At 48.1% G+C, this 20,381-nt stretch overlaps 1 protein-coding gene across 6 annotated transcripts in view; it reads right to left on the reverse strand.

Moving 5' to 3' along the window:
• STAM (signal transducing adaptor molecule) overlaps positions 1-20,381 on the reverse strand; it is an 876,495-nt gene that overhangs the window by 496,838 nt on the left and 359,276 nt on the right. For all 6 annotated transcript variants that reach the window (XM_069648340.1, XM_069648344.1, XM_069648342.1 and 3 more), the window contains one exon: positions 16,084-16,258. In XM_069648340.1, coding sequence (XP_069504441.1) covers positions 16,084-16,258 — 175 coding nt within the window. The remainder of the gene's footprint in view (positions 1-16,083; positions 16,259-20,381) is intronic.

The raw sequence follows: 20,381 nt of genomic DNA on the forward strand, positions 1-20,381 counted from the left end.
TTTTAAAATTGTGCTCCATAGCCGCTGTGTAAAAGGAGCCCAACAGCAACACCCTGTAGATTGTGCCCCAGGTTTCTTCCTCAATTATCATCCCCAGTTTGTCCTCCCAAAAGCACCTCAAGTGTCTCCCTTCTAGCTCCGCCGTAATCAACACTGTGTAGATTGACAGCTACCCATTCCTCGTAGTTGACTCTGCGATTATTTTCTCAAAGGGTGTGAAGGGGAGGGTGTGGTCACTACACCATTTGGGATTGGTCAGGAGCCCTTTAACACGAAGATATTCAAAGATCGAGAGAGGTCTCGTGCCCATGGCATCAGCTAATGTTTCATACTCAATGAAGGTGTTTTGCCTAAACAATTGGGCAGCCCGCTGAAGGCCCATATCAGACCACTGCTGTGTGTTACATAGTCCCTTGTTGCCTAAGCCACAAAGACGTCAGGGGGGAGGCCCAGGAGGATAGGGACGCGTTAGCTTTATTGCGTTTCCATGATGCCCAGAGGCCTGACAGAGTAGGATGAGATCTGATATGATGGAGGGAGTTCCTTGATCAGTGACCAGAAGAGGTCCCGCACTTTCCTAGGGCAAGTGTGGGTATCCTCCATGTATGTCCAGTAGGTGCCCATCTCGTCCCTCAGGTGTTCCATCATTACCTGGAGCTGGGCTGCTTTGTGATATTCCCTAAAGTCTGGCAGGCCGAAACCCCCAAAGGATCTCGGAAGGGTCAAGGTTGCATGTTTAACCCTCAGCCTCTTCCCGCTCCAAATGAAGCGTTGGATGAGGCTGTGCAAGGTCAAGAAGAACAAGTTATTTACTCTATCTGGTAACATTCTTTCGATGGGATGTTCCTTTGACGTATTCCACATCTATGACAGTAATGACCACAGCTGTGCTGCTTCGGAACATTCTTCGGCGTAGGCGTCCTGCGTCGATGACGTCGATACGTTGCCCATCGAGGGTCGACGTCACCGGATGTTATATATAGGACATATGGCGCCCGTATCCACCGTTGTAGTTTTTTCCTCATAACGTGTGGCACCAATCTTCTGCCAGTATGACTGCAGAAAGCCTTAAAGAAACGTAAGCTGCAATCGCATGAGAAATTCTGTAGAGGGGCAGGCTGGGAGGGTTCGATGTGGAATACGTCGGAGGAACATCCCATCGAAAAAACGTTACCAGATAGGGTAAGTAACTTGTTCGTCGAGGGGATTGTATCCTCAACGTATTCCACATCTATGACAGACTCCCAAAGCAGTACCAACTTATGGAGGTGGGAAAAGAATTTACAGTTTCATAGTGCCCAATCAAATTGCTGAATAGAGGACTGCCTTACCAAAGGCCAAATCCTGCCAATGGATAGAGTCCAAGGAATAATGTCTCACAAAAGTATGGCCAGAGGCCCATGTGGCTGCTTCGCAAATATTGCGAATCGGAACACCCCTATGTAGGGCAGTGGAGGCAGCCATAACCCTAGTAGAGTGAGCCTGTAAGCCTACTAGAGGGTCCTTTCCCGCCAAATGGTAACACTCATAGATCGTCAAAATGATCCATCCGGTCAAGATCTGCTTAGAAACAGCCTGACCTAAACATCTTCCAGCATAACCCACAAAGAGCTGATCGTCCACTCTGACCCGGGACATCCGTGAGATAGAAACTCAAAGCTCCCTTAGGATCCAACGTATGGAGCCTCTCCTCTTCCTTACCCGGATGTGGAGGAGGATAAAACGCCGGAAGAATTACCTTCTGGCTCAAATGGAATTCGGACACAACCTTCGGAAGAAAAGAAGACTGCCCCTAAGGACAACCCTGTCCTTATGGAACACAGTGAAGGGTGGTTTGGCGGAAAGGGCCTGCAACTCACTCACTGACTCTGCATGCGGAAGTAACCGCAACTAAAAACACAGTTTTAAAGGACAACAGTCGCAACGGACAAGAATGTAAGGGCTCAAACGGAGCTCCCATTAGGAACTTTAAAACCAAATTCAAATCCCATCCAGGCACCTGGAAAGGCGACGGTGGAAACATTAGTTAGCCCTTTTAGAAACTGAGAAATCAAAGGGATCTTAAAATAAGAACATTCCTCAGCTGAGTGCTTTAATATGGACAGCGCCGCCAGGTAACCCTTAATGGTACCTACTTGCAGGCCCTTATGGGCTAAAGAAAGCAAAAAAGACAAGACCAAAAGGAATGGATCCACATTCTGTATCCTGCACCAGTCGCAGAACTTTCTCCAACGACACAGGGATTTCGTTGCGGGCCTTCTGGCCAAAAGCAACACCTCCATCACGTCTTCGGGGAGGTCCCAATCCTTATACCTCAAACTTTCAGATAACAAGCATGAAGGTTGAGAGACTTGACTTCTGGATGGAGAACCCAACCCCCCCCTCCCGTTAGAGCAGATCGTCTCGGTAGGGAAGACGGCGCGGAGGGCAGATGGACATGTCTAGAAGGTCCGGGTACCACGCTCTTCTGGCCCATGCCGCAGCAATGAGGATCATCCGGGAACCGAACCTCTGTAACCTCCGCAACACCTGCGGAATGACGGGGACTGGAGGAAACTCGTAGAGCAGTGGGAAGGACCACTCCACTACGGGCGCGTCCCCAAAGGCTCCTCTTGGAGGAAATTCCCGCGAGCCGAATCTTTCGCACTTACTGTTGGCACTGGCGGCGAAGAGATCCACTTGTGGGGTTCCCAAAAGGGTGAAGATCTCCAAAAGAACTTCCTGAACCAGCTCCCACTCGTGAGAGACTCTGCTCTGCCTGCTCAGAGCGTCCGCCGCTGCGTTTTCGTCTGCAGCCAGATGAACTGATGAGATCGAAATTTCCTGCTGAATTGCCCAGAACCAGAGCTGCATCACCTCCCTGCACAACGGGAGTCACCCTGCCCCCCCTTTTTTGTTGAGGTAGTGCATGGCCACTGTATTGTCCGTCATAATCAGGACATTCTTCCCCTGCACAGACGGCAGAAAAGCCTTCAGGGCTGGCCTGACGGCCCTCAGCTCTAACAGATTGATGTGGAGTCTGGACTCTGACAGAGACCAATGGCCACTGGCTGTCAACTCGTTGGCATGAGCTCCCAAACCCGTGAGGCATGCGTCCGTCACAATCGTCACCTCCGGCCATGGTTGCCAAAATGGAGCTCCCTTCATCAAATTGCATTCGACAGCCCACCACAGAAGATCCTGGGCGACCGAGGGAGGAATCTGAACGGGATCCGACATCCTGCCAGATAACTGCGACCACTGCATCTTGAGGGCCCACTGCAGAGATCTCATCCGCAGCCTGGCCTCTGGCAACAGAAGAATGCAGGATGCCATGAGGCCGAGCATCCTCAAGAACTCGAACGCCGGGAGACTCTGGGCACGTTGAAATCGGTCCACCATCTGCAGAATGTGATGAGCCCTCACCTGGGGAGGCCAACACAACCCCAGGGAAGTGTTGAGCAATGCTCCGATGTATTGGAGCCGCTGGGTCGGTGTCAAATGGGACTTTTTTTTAAATTGAGGGAGAAGCCCAGCTTGTGAAGGGAGTGGCAGGTGACGGACAGATGATCCAGGGCTTGCTCGGGAGAACGTGCCCTGATCAACCAATCGTCCAGGTAGGGATAGAAGTGATTTCCCCCCTTTCCTGAGATACACTGCCACCACCATCAGCTTGGTGAAGACCCTCGGGTGGAGGTCAATCCAAACGGCAGGACCCGAAACTGAAAATGCGAGTTGCCAACCGCGAACCTCAGGTACTTCCTGTGCTTTGGATGAATCGGCACATGAAAGTAAGCATCCTTGAGGCCGAGAGACACCAACCAATCCTGAAGTTGAAGGCCCTGGAGGACTTCAGAGTTACCATGTTGAACTTGTCCTTCCTGAGGAGCTTGTTCAGCCCACGCAAGTCCATGATGGGTCTCAATCCCCCGTCTTTTTTTCGGGATCAAAAAATAAGGGGAATACCAACCCTTGTTCCTCTCCGCTACAGGCACAAGTTCTATGGCGCCTTTCCCCAGGAGGGATAGGATTTCCTGCGCAAGTAGCGGATCCGGACGCTTCAAAGAGAGCTTCCCCGGTGGATTGTCATGAGGCCTCTGCCGAAATGGGAGACAGTAGCCATGGGTTATGATCTCCAGAACCCACACATCTGAAGTAATGGCACGCCATTCTCCAAGATGCTGCGCAAGTCTGCTCCCAACCGGCGAACCATGGGACATGGCCTCAAGTCTGAACAGACTTCACTGCGGCAGTGCCTGAGGGCAAAGAGGCAACTGCCCGAGCGGCTTTGGCACCTCGAGTACCTTGCTTTCCACCTCTGGTACTCCTACGGTGGCCCCTTTGACGGGCAGCTCCTCGCGATCTACAAAAGGAAGAGTAGTACCGAAAGGAACCTCCCCTCCATTGCTATCACCTAGGACTAAAAGGCAGAGGTTGATGTACTGCAGCGTTTTTCCCCAAAGTCTTTGTTGCAGCTTTGGAGGTCTGCAACCTCTCAAGGCTCTCGTCAGCCTTGCTGCCAAACCGATGGACACCACCAAAGGGCACGTTGAGAAGCCGGGATTGCACATCAGGAGCAAAGCCCGACTTCCGCAACCACGCAAATCTGCGTATCACGGTGCTCGCAGCCATGGACCGACTGACACAGTCTGCCGTGTCCAAACCCGACTGAACGGCTTCACACATGGCATCCTTGCCGTCCTGCACGAGGGCTAGAAAACCATCCCGTTCCTCCCCTTCGGGAATATGCTCAGCCGCCAAAGATGCACAATTCCACCGAGTGCGAGTAAATCTTGCCAAGACACAAACTGAGTTGGCTGCCTTCAAAGCCATACCCCCAGACGAAAATACCTTCGTCCCCCAACCATCAAAGAGCTTATTGTCCCCATCAGGAGGGATGGTAGGGTACGCAGCCTGCTTTGCGGGGGCCGTAGCTGCCTGCACCACCAAACTCTCCGGAGTAGGGTGTGTCGACAAGTAGCAGGGGTCACCACTGGCTGGACGGTATTTTTTCAGAAGCGACTTATTCACTGCCGGTAGACTCTCGGAGCAGTCCAAGCCGCCGCCACCCTTCTTTTCAAAGCCATATAAAATGGCAACACTGGGTCAGTGGGTGGACCTTGGTCCAGGATATCTGTCAGATCATTCTGAAGAAAATCACTACCCCAGGTATTCGGTCACCCTCGACATGAGAAGTCTATATGAGAAATTGGCATGCGTACCAGGCTCAGGCCTGCCAAACTCCACCTCCGGAGAGGTGTCAAGCCCACTGGCGTCAAGCAAGGACTGACGGAGTTCTTCCATCTGACTGTGACCAGACAACAGGTCATCAGGGACATCAGGAGGCACAACCATCTCCTCATCAGACCCTTCTTCCAACTCCGAAATATAATCCAAAGGTTGGAATAAATCCAATCTGGGTGGAGGAACAGAGAAGGGCTCAAAAACAGGCCTCACAGACTTACTGAGAGCCTTCCTCAGAGTTTCCACAGCCCTCCGGGGCAGCTCTGGCAAATCCTCCATAAACTGCGTCGAGGGCGCTGATGTAATCGGCGTTGACTTCGACCGAGGCGCCGATGAATTCGACAACTGCTTCGAGGCCGGAGCCCCGAGAGTGTCCGACTGCCTCGGCGCTGATGGCGTCGACGACTTCTTTGAAACCGTAGCCTCGATAGAGTCCCTCGATGGACACAGCGTCAATGGCGTTGACGCCTTCTTGGAAGGCTTCACAGGTTCCGACAGTCTCGATGGCGTCGAGGTCCGGGACCTGGATCTGGCACGGCTATGGCGATGGCGATCAACCTTGTCCGATCAGAGCCCCGACGGCTCCCGATGATCGCGCCGCCCACCCGAGCCCGAAGGCATGCAAGTGGTGGCCCTAGCCCGTTCCTTGCCGGCTTCTCTCGAAAGGCGCGGACAGAACAGTGCCTTGCGATTCGGAAATCGCCATCTGCTGGTGGAATGCCTCCCATTCGGCCGGCGACGAAGACTTGGTGGGATGAGTCAACCGCCTTCTGGCGGAGTCCTCCGACGAGGACGGGGAAGGTGACCGGTGACGGCGCTTCCGAGAATGCCTAGAAGAGGCAGAGGAATGGCGGGAACCACTCCGAGACCCCCCTGGAATTTCGCTGACGCGGAGAGTCACCCCTCGAGTCGTCGGTCGAAAGCCCTGCGGACTTCAACTTATGGGGCTTAAGGCACCCTACCTACCGTTAATTTCTTCTTCTGTTCGCGCAAGGCCTGACAGTCGTCGTCGGTGGCGTGGCTTTTGCAGACGTCGTGCGGGTCCGTGATGGACATTTTCGACCCGCAGTCCCGACATTTTTGAAAGCCCGACTTCGGGGTAGAAGAAGACGAAGACATCAGATTCGAAGTAGAAGAATCGAGCGTGCCGAGATTCCGAGCAAACACGTTTGCGGAAAAAACAGAATTGAGGCTACGGGCGCTGTGCGTCCTATATATAACATCCGGTGATGTCGACCCTCAATGGAGGCCCTCGAGGGACAACATATCGATGTCATTGACACAGGACGCCTACGCCGAAGAATTTTTCGAAGCAGCACAGCTGTGGTCATTACTGTCAGATGTGGAATACGTCGGAAGACACAATCCCCTCGAAGAAAGTGTCCGGTAAGGAGATAGGAAGGGTTGAGAAGAGATACAAGAGGCGGGGAAGGATGTTCATTTTGACTGAGACCATGCGGCCGAACCACGAGAGGGTCAGCGGGGCCCAGTGTAGAAGACCTGCTTTTATTTTGTCGAGGATCAGGGTGAAGTTTAAATCAAACAAGGTTCCCAGATCCCCAGGGAGGTGAATTCCAAGATATGGGAGGCTTTTCGCTCGATTCTCATTCCCCCCTATTGTTTTCCTCCCCAAGATTCCCCGGTCTTCTTCCTCCATGGGCATCACACGTGATTTGAAGAGGTTTATCTTGAGTCCAGAGAATATGCCAAACATTTGAATCTGGTCAAGGAGGCATGGGAGTGAGTCATGTAGCAGAGAATGTTGTTGGCAAATAGAAGGAGTTTGAAATCTTGGTCCCCACAGTGGATTCCTGTGATCCCCCTGGTCCAGCCTGATGCCAATGGCTAAGGGCTCCATCGCAAGGGCATACAGAAGGGGGGATATGGGGCAGCCCTGTCAAGTCCCTCTTGAAAGGTTGAGGGAGGATTAAATGGAGCCATGCACTGCTACTGTCGCAGGAGGGCCGTTATAAAGTGTTGCAATCCACCCTCAAAAAGTATCGCCCAGGCCCATCCTCTGCAGGACCTTGCCCATATAAGGCCACTCAACACGGTCAAAAGCCTTTTCTGTGTCCCAAGGATACAAGATAGGCCTCCAGTCCCCCTCTTAAGGATTCATGCATGAAGTCTAGAGTCTTTCTAATATTGTCAGCACCCTGTCTGCCTGGGATGAACCCTACCTGGTCCAGTAAGCTCAATTTCACCTTACTATTCTTGGGAACAGTAGTTCACCGAAGAAAAGGCATTTAAACCTTAAGAGAAATCCAAGGAACATATTGACAATGCACTGAGGGTGCTGTGTGCCACTATACAAAAAGCAGATGCCTACGGAGTTTGTCAAGACTCCAAAAACTGTGAAAACATAAAATCCTAGTCAGTGAAAAACACAAGTAGCAGTGAGAAAAAGGTCCCACTCACTCTGGAGTTAAAATTAAAAAGTTTTAAGTCCAGCAAAAGAGCTGGGAGTCTCTGGTTAGAGGAAATTAGCACAGAAATGAAAATTCGCCATAACACTCGTCAGGCCCAGACTAAGGGGCAGGAGTACTTAATCCACTCCTGGATGAACCTCTTATTCCAGTCGGTCATACTTTCTGGAGAGACCATAAGCATTTTGGTTATTGCACCCTGACCTATGTTCTATAGTGAAATCAAACCTTTGGAGGCTGATTAACCATCTCAACAATTTAGGATAACCCCCCCCCTTCATTTCTCTTAAGGGTTGGTGGTCAGTCTGAATAATGAAAGTAGAACCATATAAGTAATGACTAAACTTCTTCAGTGACCACACAATGGCAAAACACTTGCATTCTATGGTTGCCCACCTTGTCTCTCTGTCCTTCACTTTCTGCTGATGAAGCAAATAGGGTGTTCCCTGCTTTTGTCATCCAGTTGACTCAAGACTGCACCTATCCTTGTATTGGAAGCATGTGTCTGTAAACTGCTATAATGCTATAATCAGGAGCTCTCAAAACTCCAGCTTTGCAAAGGGCTTCTTTCAGCCCTTGAAAGGTCTTGTTGCACTCCTCATTCAACAGGACATTCTTGGGGAATTTGGGTGAGGAGAAAACAATTAAGGGAGAAGCTATGGTCCCATATTTCTCTATACAATTCCAGTAGGGCCCAGTGAGACATAGGAAGGCACTCACTTGGGTTTGAGTAGTAGGGGTTGCCCAGTCTTGTACAGCTTGCACCTTGCTAGGCAATGGCCTAATTTCACCTCCTCCTACCTCATGCCCAAGGTAGACTACTTTACTCTGACCAATTTGACATTCGCCTTTATGGTCAGATGGGCCTGTTCCAGAGCATGCAAAACATAGCTTAGGTGGTGAAGATGTTCTTCCCAAGTGGGGCTGAACACTGCAATGTCATCAAAGTATGCCATGCAGAGGTCCTCTATCCCATTCAGAACTTGATTCACCATCCTTTGGAATGTAGCAGGTGCATTCTTGAGTCCAACAGGCATAACCCTAAACTGGTATAAGCCTCCTGGGGTGGAGAAAGCAGATTTCTCCTTGGCATCGTCTGTCAGTGCGATTTGCCAATAGCCTAATGTCGAGAAAATTTGCTGAGGAACTTGGCTGAACCAAGTTTGTCAACCAGATCATCTGTCCTTGGTAAATGGGTGGCCATGAGTTGTGGTGACTATATCAAGACCCCTACAGTCCACGCATAATCTCAACTCTTTGGTTCCTGCCTTTGGCACTAGTACTACTGGACTATCCCAGGGACTGGTAGATGGCTCAATAACCGTGAGGTCAAGCATTTTCTTGACCTCCTCCTTTATATGAGATTTGACATGATCGGACATCCTGTAGCCCCTGCTTTTAACAGGGAGACTGTCACCAGTGAGACTATCATGCTGGCCCCAAGGTGTGAAGCCTGGTTTCAGAGAAAACAGGGAGGCAAACTTATTTAACAGAGCTTTGTACTTCTCATGTTGCTGCAGAGTCAAATCTGAAGAGAGTTTCAATCCTTCAATTGTCTCATCTGAAGGTTGTCCCTTGGGGATATCAGACAGACTCTCTGCTCCTCCTCTAGATCAGAGGCTAAAAGCAAAGCTCCTAGTTCAGGTCTGGAAACATAAGCCTTCAGATGGTTACTGTGATAGAACCTAGGGGCCTCAATAATTGACCTCTCCAAGCTTGCCTACAACCTTGCAGGGTCCAATCCATTTGTACTTTAAGGCCCTCTGCCTTGTAGGAACCTTAACCAATACTAACTGTTCTGGAGTAAACTCCACCATGTTGGCCTTCTGGTCGTGCCAATTCTTGACTAGAGCCCGACCAGCTTTCAGGTTTTCTGATGCTTCTGCCATCATCAGTGCCATTCTCCTTCTGAGGCCTAGCACATAGTCAGTGACTCTCAGTAGCTGTAGGGAAGGAAAACACTCCAACCCTTCTTTGATCAGGGCCAAAGGACCTCTGACTGGATGACCATAGAGAAGCTCAAAGGGGCCAAAACCCACCCCAACTTGAGAGACTTCTCTATAAGCAAGGAGAAGGCCTGCCAGTAGAAGGTCCCACTTTCTTCTAATGGGCTCCTCTAAAGCACCCATCATGCTCTTCATTGTCCGGATAAGCCTCTCCACCAACCCATTGGTTTGGGGATGGTAGGCCGGTGAGAACGTGTAAGTCACTCCACAGTTCTTCCACATGGTCTGCATGTAGTGGGTCATAATGTTTGATCCCCTGTCAGAGATGACATCCTTAGGAAACCCCACCCTGGTAATAATACCAAGGAGAGCCTTAACCACTGCCTGAGCAGTAAGAGTTCTCATAGGTATTGCCTCGGGATATCTGGTAGCATGGTCTACCACAACCAATATAAAACTGTTGTCTGAGGAAGTTGGAGGGTCTAGGGGACCAACAATGTCAACCCCCACCCTCTCAAAAGGGACTCCCAACACAGGGAAGGGCACTAAAGATGCCACATGCTTGGACCCACTCTTGCCAGAAGTTTGGCAAGTGAGGTAGCTCCTAAAGAACTACATCTGCACCCATCTTGGGCCAGTAGAAGTACAGAGATAGCAAAGAGAGGCTCCTCCTGAAACTCAAGTGAACAGCCAGAGAGATCTCAAGTGCCAACTGTAGGAACTTTGGTCTCACGTCCTGAGGTACCACCAGTCTCCTGTAGTTCCCTGGGGTAGTCTCAGTAGGTTCACTGCAGAGGAGGCCATCCCCCTAGTAAAGCCTATGCTTCCCTGGCTCTTGTCCTTCCAGCTGTGAAGCCGTCTGCTTTCGCAGACCTTCGAGAGGGACATTCTCTTTGGCCTCTGCTGAAGTCTGCCCTCAAGGGTCCACCTTCTGCAAGCAAAGTCTACAGTTCAGGGTGGTCTCTAGGATCCAGGTCTCCAAAGCAGAGCAGGTTTACTTCCAGCTCTGTGTCACCAGTAGCTGTTTCTTCTGAAGTTTGTTGGTCCTCCCACTAGGCATCCGCTGGGACAGGGTCACTGGTGTGAACTGGGTCTGTCCTCTCGTGGAGGTCCTTGTTTTATGAACCGATTTTGGTTTAAGACCTTTCTTCTTACCAGGGACCCAGGATTTCTCCTTAGTTTCTCTTCTTAGAAGTTGAAGGGTGGCCTTCCTGTTGATTGGAGGTATTGGATGTCTCCTTAACCTCCAACTGAGAGTCTCTTAAGGTTGCCTCTCTGGCCAATCTTGTTTGCTCCTGTTCTTTTGCTGGGAGGCCTGGGGGTACTAGACACTAAGAGCCTTCAAGGCATTCCCCCAACAGGACTCTCCCAGGCACTTCATTCTGTACACTAACAGGGATCCTAACAGTCATGTTATTGCACTGGCAGAATAGGAACCATTTGGATAGGGCCTCCAAGAAGTTTAGGGGGACCTTTGGTTGCCTTAGCTACATCCTCTGGTTTGAACAAACTTTCATCATCCTCTGTTATGCTTGCCCCAGTGTCTCTTATGGCAGGAGTCTCCTGACCATCTACAAGAACACTGTCCTTACAATACTCTTTGGTGTTATCTGGAATGGGGTTATAAACACCCACATTCTGTTGTACCCAGAGACACTAAAGATACACTGGCTTGAACTCCAATGGTTTCTTCAGCCAGTAGGTGAAAGTGCGCAATAGCCATTTGTGCTTCTTCCTCAGGGATGAAGGTTAAGGAGGCAGTGTGGACCCCTGAAGGTTTGCCCTTACATCTGGGATTCCCTTTCACATGATCTACAGAACCACATACATAGGATCTACCCTTATTTTGTTTGTGGCCCTATATTGGATTGTTGGAATTAGAATTTTCTTTACCCTCTTTCTTGTGCTGTTTTCCCTCCTCATTCTTGTGACTAGCCCCAGAATCCTTAGCAGTGGCCCTGTTGGCTATCCATAAGTCAGCGAGTGCTAGTTTCTTAGGATCAATTTCCTTGGAGACAGCCAAGTGCTGTCTCAGCTCAGGAGAGCAGGTATCAAAAATAGACTCAAGTAAAAAAAGGTTTCTCATTCCTTCAAAGGAGTTCACCCCTGTAACCCTTAACCCAACCATCTAGGTCACATAACCAGGTAGGTCAAGGGGTCCCATCAGTCTTTATGAAGGTCCTAAACCTCTTAAGGTACTGGGAAGGAGGCTTCCCAAATCTGGCTATTAATGCCATCTTAACTAACTCCTAGTAGTTTTTGTCACTGGAATTCAACTCCGTAACAGCATCTCAACCATTCGGGGGAGCCTAGGCATGAGCCATGAAATCAAATCATTCTCCCTTGTAAACTCTTGGTATATTTAAAAGTACTCAACCAAGCCTACACATAAAGTTTAGGATCATACATACTTACCGCTCCATTAGGAAAACACGGCCTCTTGGGACTAGTAGACCTAAAATACCCTGAAAGGGAAGCAGAATCAAGGAACATCTTTTTCATTTCCATTTCATGCAGCATTTCGCTTTCTCCGAGTTTCACCTACTGATGTTTGCATTCAGAATGTACTTCAAGTTTTTTTAATTCAAGCTCTAATATTAGTCTTTCAAGTGATATGTATTCTGGGATTTGTACCTTGTGGGGTCAGGATAGGAAGTGGTTGAGGCATAAAGGGAGATTGTGGAAGAGGGTTGCTCACTTCTGGAGATTACTCTCCCTCTTCTGACTCTTCCTACAGATTGGAGTTCAACTCTAAACTGGCATCCTCCTCATTCTCTTGCATATCATTTTGGTTAGTAGGTGTTACAGGCCTACTTCCCATACTTTGGTGATTTAACAACCTTGAAATAAGTTCACTTTTTCTTCATTTCAGAGGCAGACCCCTGGCTTTACATAAATCCTTCACTTGATCTACAGTCAGGTTAGTAAGGGCTGACTCAAAGTTATCCACACTGGGCATTGTTACAAGTTGCTCATCTTTTAGGTGGAGCTTGGCCTTCTGGCTGGTTTAATTGGGCACAAGTACAACCAATAGTCACTGTAACCACTCTACACAAATTCCTCTGCCTGCCACAGTGTTAGGTAAGAATTGGTGCAGTCACACTGTGTGAGACTACATAAGACTTATCTGCTTGGTATTAGGTAACCCACCTTTTGGTATAGGTCTGTACAACACAAGTTGTTAGTGTGACTAAGCAGCCATGCCTACCTCAAGAGGGGTCAATGTGAGCAGTAGAGCTGTACAGATGAAATCAGTCATTACAAGTAACCACGTAACACTTACACTCTCATGGTTTCAGTTAAAAAAAAATGCATTTATTTACACATGTTTTAGTTAAGCATTCTTTAAAAAGGCAAATATTTCTAACAGTCAAGCAAACTTTGGACTCACTTTACAAAGTCAAGAACGTTGGTGAATACTCTTTGGACATGCTAATATGCATCTCCTACACCCTGAAGCGACTCCAATAACAAGGATAGTATTGCATTTATCTTAAACACTAATATACTTTTCCAGACTCTGGGTATCAAGAAGGAAGGGTTAGGAAAATAAAAAGGTTAGAGCACACTTTCTTATAACGTGAAGACAGTCTGAAGCCCCTAATGAAATATAGGTAAACCTTTCCCAGCAGTAAAGGTAGTCAACTAATTACAACTTATGAAGGGACAAGTAATGCCACAGACAAAGATAAGAAGGGTGCCTTTAGGGAGCCAGGACAGGCAAAGTGAACTGGACAAAGTCTACAGTTCTGATGCACTTCTTGGATAAAGTCTGTTAAGTCTGTGCAAGGGGAGTTGAAATCAACTCAGAAAAAGGTAAGCCAGTTCACTTCTCAAGTGAGAAAACACAATTTACGGCAATAAGGTAAGTACTCCAAGCTCCCAAAGGACCTCTGGTTTAAAGAAGGTGGTCCAGCTGGATTCCATCTTGCTACAGCCAAGCAGACCCTTGTTCCTGAGCCTCAAGTCATGGGGACAAGAGGGAGGACATCTGGCGGGCTCCTGCGGCAGTACTCAGTAAAGGACTTCGGCAGCTACAGATCTTCGATTCAGTGGCTCTTCACGGTTTCAGCACCTCGCAAACAGCACCTTGCTCCCTCGTTCCTGGACTCTGAATCAGGATTTCCTGCTTCTGGAGGGCCCTTAGGAGGCTCCTGGAACTTTTTGCCAGATTGGTGCCGCGGAACACATTGCACTCGGTTATGGACACTCGACCCAGGCATTGGGCTTCTGCAGTACTGGAGAGGCACAGCAAGTCAGGGATTGCACCAAAGTGGAGTTCGACACAGGCTAGTTGGTCCTACAAGCCCAAGGGGAGAAGTCGATCCATCCGCAGCTTCTCTGTCGATGTGAAAAAGGAGGTCAGCACGGCAGCAGGGCTTCACCGAGCACTTTGAGGTCCAGGGGTGCATGAGTGGGGGCCCAACGTCCTGGCTGGTTCAATCATGGTTAGGTACCCGCGTGTCGCCATGGGAGAGACATCTGCCACCTCCACCCAAAGCATTGGAACGTCCTCTGTAGGCCTCCTGGGATGTGGATCGGGAGAGTTGACGGTATGAAGAGGATCCTATGCAGAAGCCTTTCGACGATCTACCAGTTTTTGCCCCAGAGGCACGAAAGGACGGGCGATGTTGCTGAAGAGTGCCCAGGGCACGGGCACGGGCCGTCTGTGTCCTTCTTAATGGACTGCAACAACTCGTTGACAGCCTTCCCAAAGAGGTTGTCCCTGTCGAATGGCATGTCCAGCACCCTTGTCTGGACCTCCTGACACTGGACAGCTGGACATCCAGGACACACACACCACTGGACCACCGCTCTTGCGACTATCTCGGAGCACTCCCAGGATGCGATGCAGGTGGTGAAAGGCAGTGGCCACTTAAAGAAAATGGCATTCGGCAACTCTTGCATCGTAAACAAAGAAACTGGTCCTGCAAGGCCCCTCTTCATAGCCGAGGGTCGTAACTTCAGGGATAGGCTTCTTGTTCTATAGGTTGAGGATCCGAAGAGTCCAAGGTTTAACTCGGAAAAGCGACTGGTGCAGCAAAGTAGCTCAGGACGACATCAGGCTGCCCACAGCAAGATTTATTGACTCTTCCAAGCACTTAGAGTGGCTGGATCTTCGAGCTGAGCTCAGGACTGGTTGTTCCCAGCAGTCCAGAGGTTGAAGCACTGATTAAGATCTTCATGAGATCTGCAGAAGGACTGGCTTTGCCGGGAAAGTGACTAAAGTGCGGCTAGCAAGCTTTCAACAACGAGGTCTTGTTCTTCAACAGGCTGTCCTCCTTCGCTGGGGTTTTTGCTCCAACGATGATATAAAGAATAGCTGCAGGAGTCCATCTTTTATCCAGGATCCTGGCTAGAGTGGTCCTCTACCTTCCAATGGTTAGGATATGCACCATTCAAACTTGGCAGGGGCTTCCCCAATCATAGACAGCTTCTGGCCACTGCATCTGCCCAGGAACAGACACACTATGGCTCACAATATGGACTGGGTCCTGACAGATTTGCGGTCACATCCGGCTACACACACAGACCGTCACTTTGTCTGCAGATGCTGAAGCTTTTGCAGGGAAAGAGCTTACCATTTATGGACAATCCAGCCACCCCAGGGCAGGAAGAAGGTCAAACTACAAGATTACCAAAGGACAAGCAAAATTCTTGTGACATAGCCAAGTCCAGCGTATATGGTACTTCTAAATGGCATCATGAGAAAAAATGCAAGTGTGCATGAGCCTAGAAAAGAGAAAACTGTACAAAAATGTATCCGCTGCCACCTACCCATCCTGGATGCATCATGCACGTAACAACGTTTCTAAAAACAAAAGGTACAGAGAAACAAAGTGTCTATCTACACAATACTTCAGATGATATATGCAGTGCTGGGATAAACAAACAGATAATTTTACTGTGGAAAACCGAGTTCTCCAACACTAATAAACATAGGGACAGATCAGCGCACACACAAAAAAAAGAGCTTAGCAAGGTAAGTGAAGCAGAAAGTATTTACTTACCATTAAAAGTAGGAAAAGGTGCAACACAATGTCTATGGAAGGAAAGCAGCAAAAAAATCATTCCCAACAGTCCAACACTGGGAGAGTCAGCATAAGTAGAGAAACCCTGCAACCAAGGTGTGGACTGGCCATCCTGAACCCACAGAGTATACCAATATCCTAATAGTGCAGCTCAGGAAGATAACTCTTGATACTGCTTATTATGGTATAATCAGTTACTGTGTGGGGATTGCTTAGTACAGTTAAAACCGGCTTGATGTTGCTCAGCAAAATCAGAGAAAGTTCATACCTTTATTGCCATCTCTCCATGCTGAAAACAGAAAACTATGTAGTGTTTTCAGTGTGCCAACTTCAATATATACTTACGGTTTTATAAAAAGACTTCTCCAAGTTGCAACCATTCTAGCAAACCTCTTCAGGCCCAAATCTAATCAAATTATAATGTAATTACCTACTAATCTAATCCACTTATCTTACCTGTCATCAAGTACAGTTATTATTTCCCCAGCTTTAAATGTTAATTCGTTATCTTCTGCAGCTTCAAAGTCATAGATGGCTTGAACTTTTCGGCCCTCTGGCTTGTAATTCCCAAAGAGAGTGGAAGTACTTGGATACAGTTGCTGCCTTTGTTCTTTTAATGATAATTCAATAGCTGAAAAATATGAAAACCCACTTGGGTATGAACCACCTGTGCACAAATGAACATTTCATACATTATGTAGTGGAAGAAAGTAAATATACCAAAAACCATAAATCAAAACAAAAGCTGTAACATTTGGCCACATCATGCCATAGCCAGACTGGCACAATACATTTCAGACTTTGTCAGGCAGAAGAAAAACCAGAAATTTGAATTCTACAGTCAGTAGGGCGTATGGGGGTGCTGGTCATATCGATCTAAGAAAAGCAGGTCGAATTTGAAGACCTACCACAGTTGGCAATAAAATAATTCTAGGACAAGACTGGAGTCAAACTATATTCTTCTCTTTCTTTTATTCTCGTTACAGAAAGAAGCTCGAGCAGTACAAAAGAATATTCAATAAAAAAAATCTAAAAGAACTGCCATGTTGTAACGCACCAAGGCTAAACAAGTCCTACAACTCCCACATCAACCATAGATGAGCAACAGAAAACATGACATCCCTTTAAGATCACGTGCCTCTTTGCAACAAAAACCAAGGCTCTCCCCCTATAACTTAAGTCTGCAGCCAGAACCTCTTACTCTATCTTTGCTGCTCGAGCAGCATTAGATAAGTGTCACTTTCTAAACATCAGTGCGAGCCAGCAAAGCCACTGTGACGCAATTATGGGCACATATGCACCTCGAGCAGGCTCGACCACAGCTCTACTCATCGATTAGAAATGCTCGCTGCACAACCATACTGCCCAACCATACTGCCCAACCATACTGCCCACTATCCCCCCAACGTGGCCGGAGCACAACCACTTCTTGCATTACTCCTGGTGCATGGGGAGTCAAAGATACTCGCACAGTGTCTCCTGAGCATCAGAATGATGCAGAAGAACCCGCGAGAGAACATCCCTTCACAGACTACAATCTAATGCGCAAGACTCGGAAATGTAAGTCAGCTTTAAGCGGGTCCTAAATTCTTCTGTCCATAGGACTGGGAAGGTGGTAGTCTCAGAAGTCCTTGAGCCGATGCAATTGAGGAAGGTCGAACGATGTGGGAGAGGAGTATCCGGGCCCATAAGCAGTGCGGTTTTCTTAACTGTTCCGCCCCACCCCCCTTCCCTGGGCATGCACACGAATGCTTCGGTACATCAGGAGCAGGGATTGCCTTCTCTAGGCTCAAAGAAGCTTTCCTTAAAGGGAAGACAGGAAATGAGACCCTCACGACACATTCCCAGAAGATGATCCAGAGGACGGTGACATTAAAAGACGCGGGGACTATGTGAGGGGAGTACATAGATCCACCGAACCTAGGGACCGATTAGCCACAAGAGTGGGCGTAACCAGAGAAACCAATGCCAACAACAGGAGCTGAAAGGGGAGAGCAGGAGATCTTTGACCTAGTAGTTGATAAACCCCAAATCCTCATACTGGTATCCGTCCCCGCAATCGTCAGAGTATTTAAAAGCATGCCTGCGTAAGCCACTTGACAAAAAAGTGAGACCCAAACTGAGCACAGAATGACTGCAACCCAATGGATGTGAAGATGGTGATACCACCGGAAATCTACCCAAAAGGTGCCGACATTTGTGAGCAGGTCCCTGTTAGGGAGTTTGACTAAAGTCCACCTGTGGTAGGATTGCAGAAAACTCACTCTTATGTGCACATGGCTCCAACTCATAGGTTTGGCCTGAACTACCCAAAAGGTTTGGTAGCTTTGGTCGAACAGCCAGGCTTAGTCTAGGAACGAGTGTTAGGCAAAGTTTGTATGCAGTACCTTGGGTGCACTACACACAACTCTGACTACAGGTATAGGAAACCCAACCTTTGGTATAAGCTTGTACTACACAGTTCTGGTAGCGTGTTGAGCAGCCAGGCTTATCTCAAGAGCAGTCAATGTGAGCTGTAGGGGAGTTACACAGAGATTCACAGAGACAAGTATTCAAATAAACTCTTACACCGAAGGTTTCTTCAATAAACAATTATTAATTTATCAGTCAGTTAGAATAAGCCTTCTTCAGAAGGGAGCAATATAAAAAGTAACACACAAATACACTTCAATATTGTACACTCTTAGATTCTAAATCAATAAAGACCCTTTTGGGATGGCCCACAGACACAACCTACACCCACAGGTGACTTCAATAGCTAGGGTGCTGGGGACATTAATATCTTAATGTTGGCATTTAGAATACTGTTGCATTTGGTAAAAGGAAAAGCTTATTTAGAACATACAAGAGACCACAAACATTCTCAAGCAGGCAAATACTTTCAGGTCCTCCAAGAAGAGTCATTCAGTGAAAAAGGCTAAGCCAAAGTCTATAGGCAAAAGTTTATCTGAGCTGAAGTCCTTATTTGCAGGTAAGTAGACAAAGTTTTTGCACAATATTTTTTAGAAGTCTTTGAAGAAAGAAGAATCAAATGGGCCACAGGCTGTTAGACTTGCGAAAGGTAGAAGATTCAAGCAACTCTACAACAAGAGGTAAGTTCTCTCAGACTTTACAGTACCTTTGTAATGAAGAAAAAGTGCAGAAGATGACTTCTGTTCCTGTGCAGCTCTGCAGATCTCTGTTACTTGGCCTCAGTAGTGGGGACAAAAGGGAGGACTTCTGGCGACTCCAGCACTGCAATGGGACAGTCACCGCTCGCAACTAGCAATCTTTCCAACAAGTGGCACTTCTGTGTTTCAGCTCGTCGGGACAAAAGCAAACAGCAACACTGCGGTTCCTGGCTGTTGAGATGGACTTTCCTTGCTTCTGGGGTCACGCACTCTGTTGAGGGGGCTCTGGCCCGGTCAATCCTGCTTCCTCGGAGTCCGGAGGATCTTCCTGGAGCTCTTGGATAGCTTAAATCAACGCACACAATCTGGTATTCCTCTCCCTGGCTATACGGTTTCCTGCAGCAGCTCTGTGGAAATTCAACCAGCTCCGAGAAGGATGTCCAGGTGGCTTACTTTGGAGTATATTGGTCGCACCAACTCAAGGGGAGAAGTAGTCCTTTCAGAGGCTTCTCGGTCGATACGAATTTGGAGTTTCAGCACAGTAGCAGGGCTTCACCGGGCAAACCAACGGTCCAGGAGTTGCAGCAGGCGTCCTCTTCTTCAGTTCCTTCGTCCAGTGGTCAACTCTGCCTTGTATGCCAAAAGCCTTAACTGTTATTCAATTCTCTCCCATTCATTCCAGCCTAGCTGTCAGTCACCCAGCACGGTGGCTGTCCTTGTCGGACAGTCAGCCGGCCAATCACCACAGAGTGCATTTGGGTCTCCTAGGAGACTAAGCACAGGGAATTATGGGCACCTTCCCCACTTCCTGCCTACCTCAGACACCCTGGAGCCAGAGGTGGGCTTCACTTGTGAATCCCGCCAAAGGCAAAGCAGACAATGTGACCAAACCTGGTTTGGCGCGCAGAGTAAATCTCGAGAAGGACTTTTCCACAAAGAAATGGCAAAAAAGAAAACTGGGCCCATTTTGACAAAAATGGCACCCTTGAGTGCTTTACTGCAGCTACGAATGCAGCATGCGGTAAATGCACACCATGGTAGTTAAAACGAAACCACTGCCACCAGCCATTCAGTGAGAAAAGGGTAACATAAAAAATGTTACTTGAGAAGCTAGACAAAGGGGATACTGGAAAACCCCTCCAGCACCCTATTTTAAAATAGTGTGTGCTAGGTCTAGAAAGTTACAAATGTAAGTAAAGTCAATTTGACTTTATTGCTCTGGGAAACAGTAGTTTATCCCAGAGAAGGTATTTAAACATTTGGGAAATCTGAAAGACTTCACTGTGCCACTGCACTGAAGGTGCTCTGTGACACAATGTAAAAGATGATGCCTATGGAGTTTGTCAGACTCCACAACCAAAGGAAACAGAGTTCAAAATCACATTAACATACATGAGAGAGTGGGAAAAAGTCTCACTCTCTCCAGGATAAAAAATGTAATGCCTCAAAATCCAGCAAAGTTGCTGGGGGACTCTAAGGTGGAGGGTATTAGCACATTTCTGCGAATTCTCCGTAACAGCGAGGAGGGCTGTAGATGAGTACAAAGACCGTTGAGTACACTTATAGCCAAAGAGACACACTGTAGTTGTATAAAAATATGATTATATATACTAGGGCAATGTTAAACGCAAAATGCAATTCAGG

Source organism: Ambystoma mexicanum, chromosome 2q (assembly GCF_040938575.1).
Source record: "Ambystoma mexicanum isolate Mex_15411 chromosome 2q, UKY_AmexF1_1, whole genome shotgun sequence".
Taxonomy (NCBI): Eukaryota; Metazoa; Chordata; class Amphibia; order Caudata; family Ambystomatidae; genus Ambystoma; species Ambystoma mexicanum.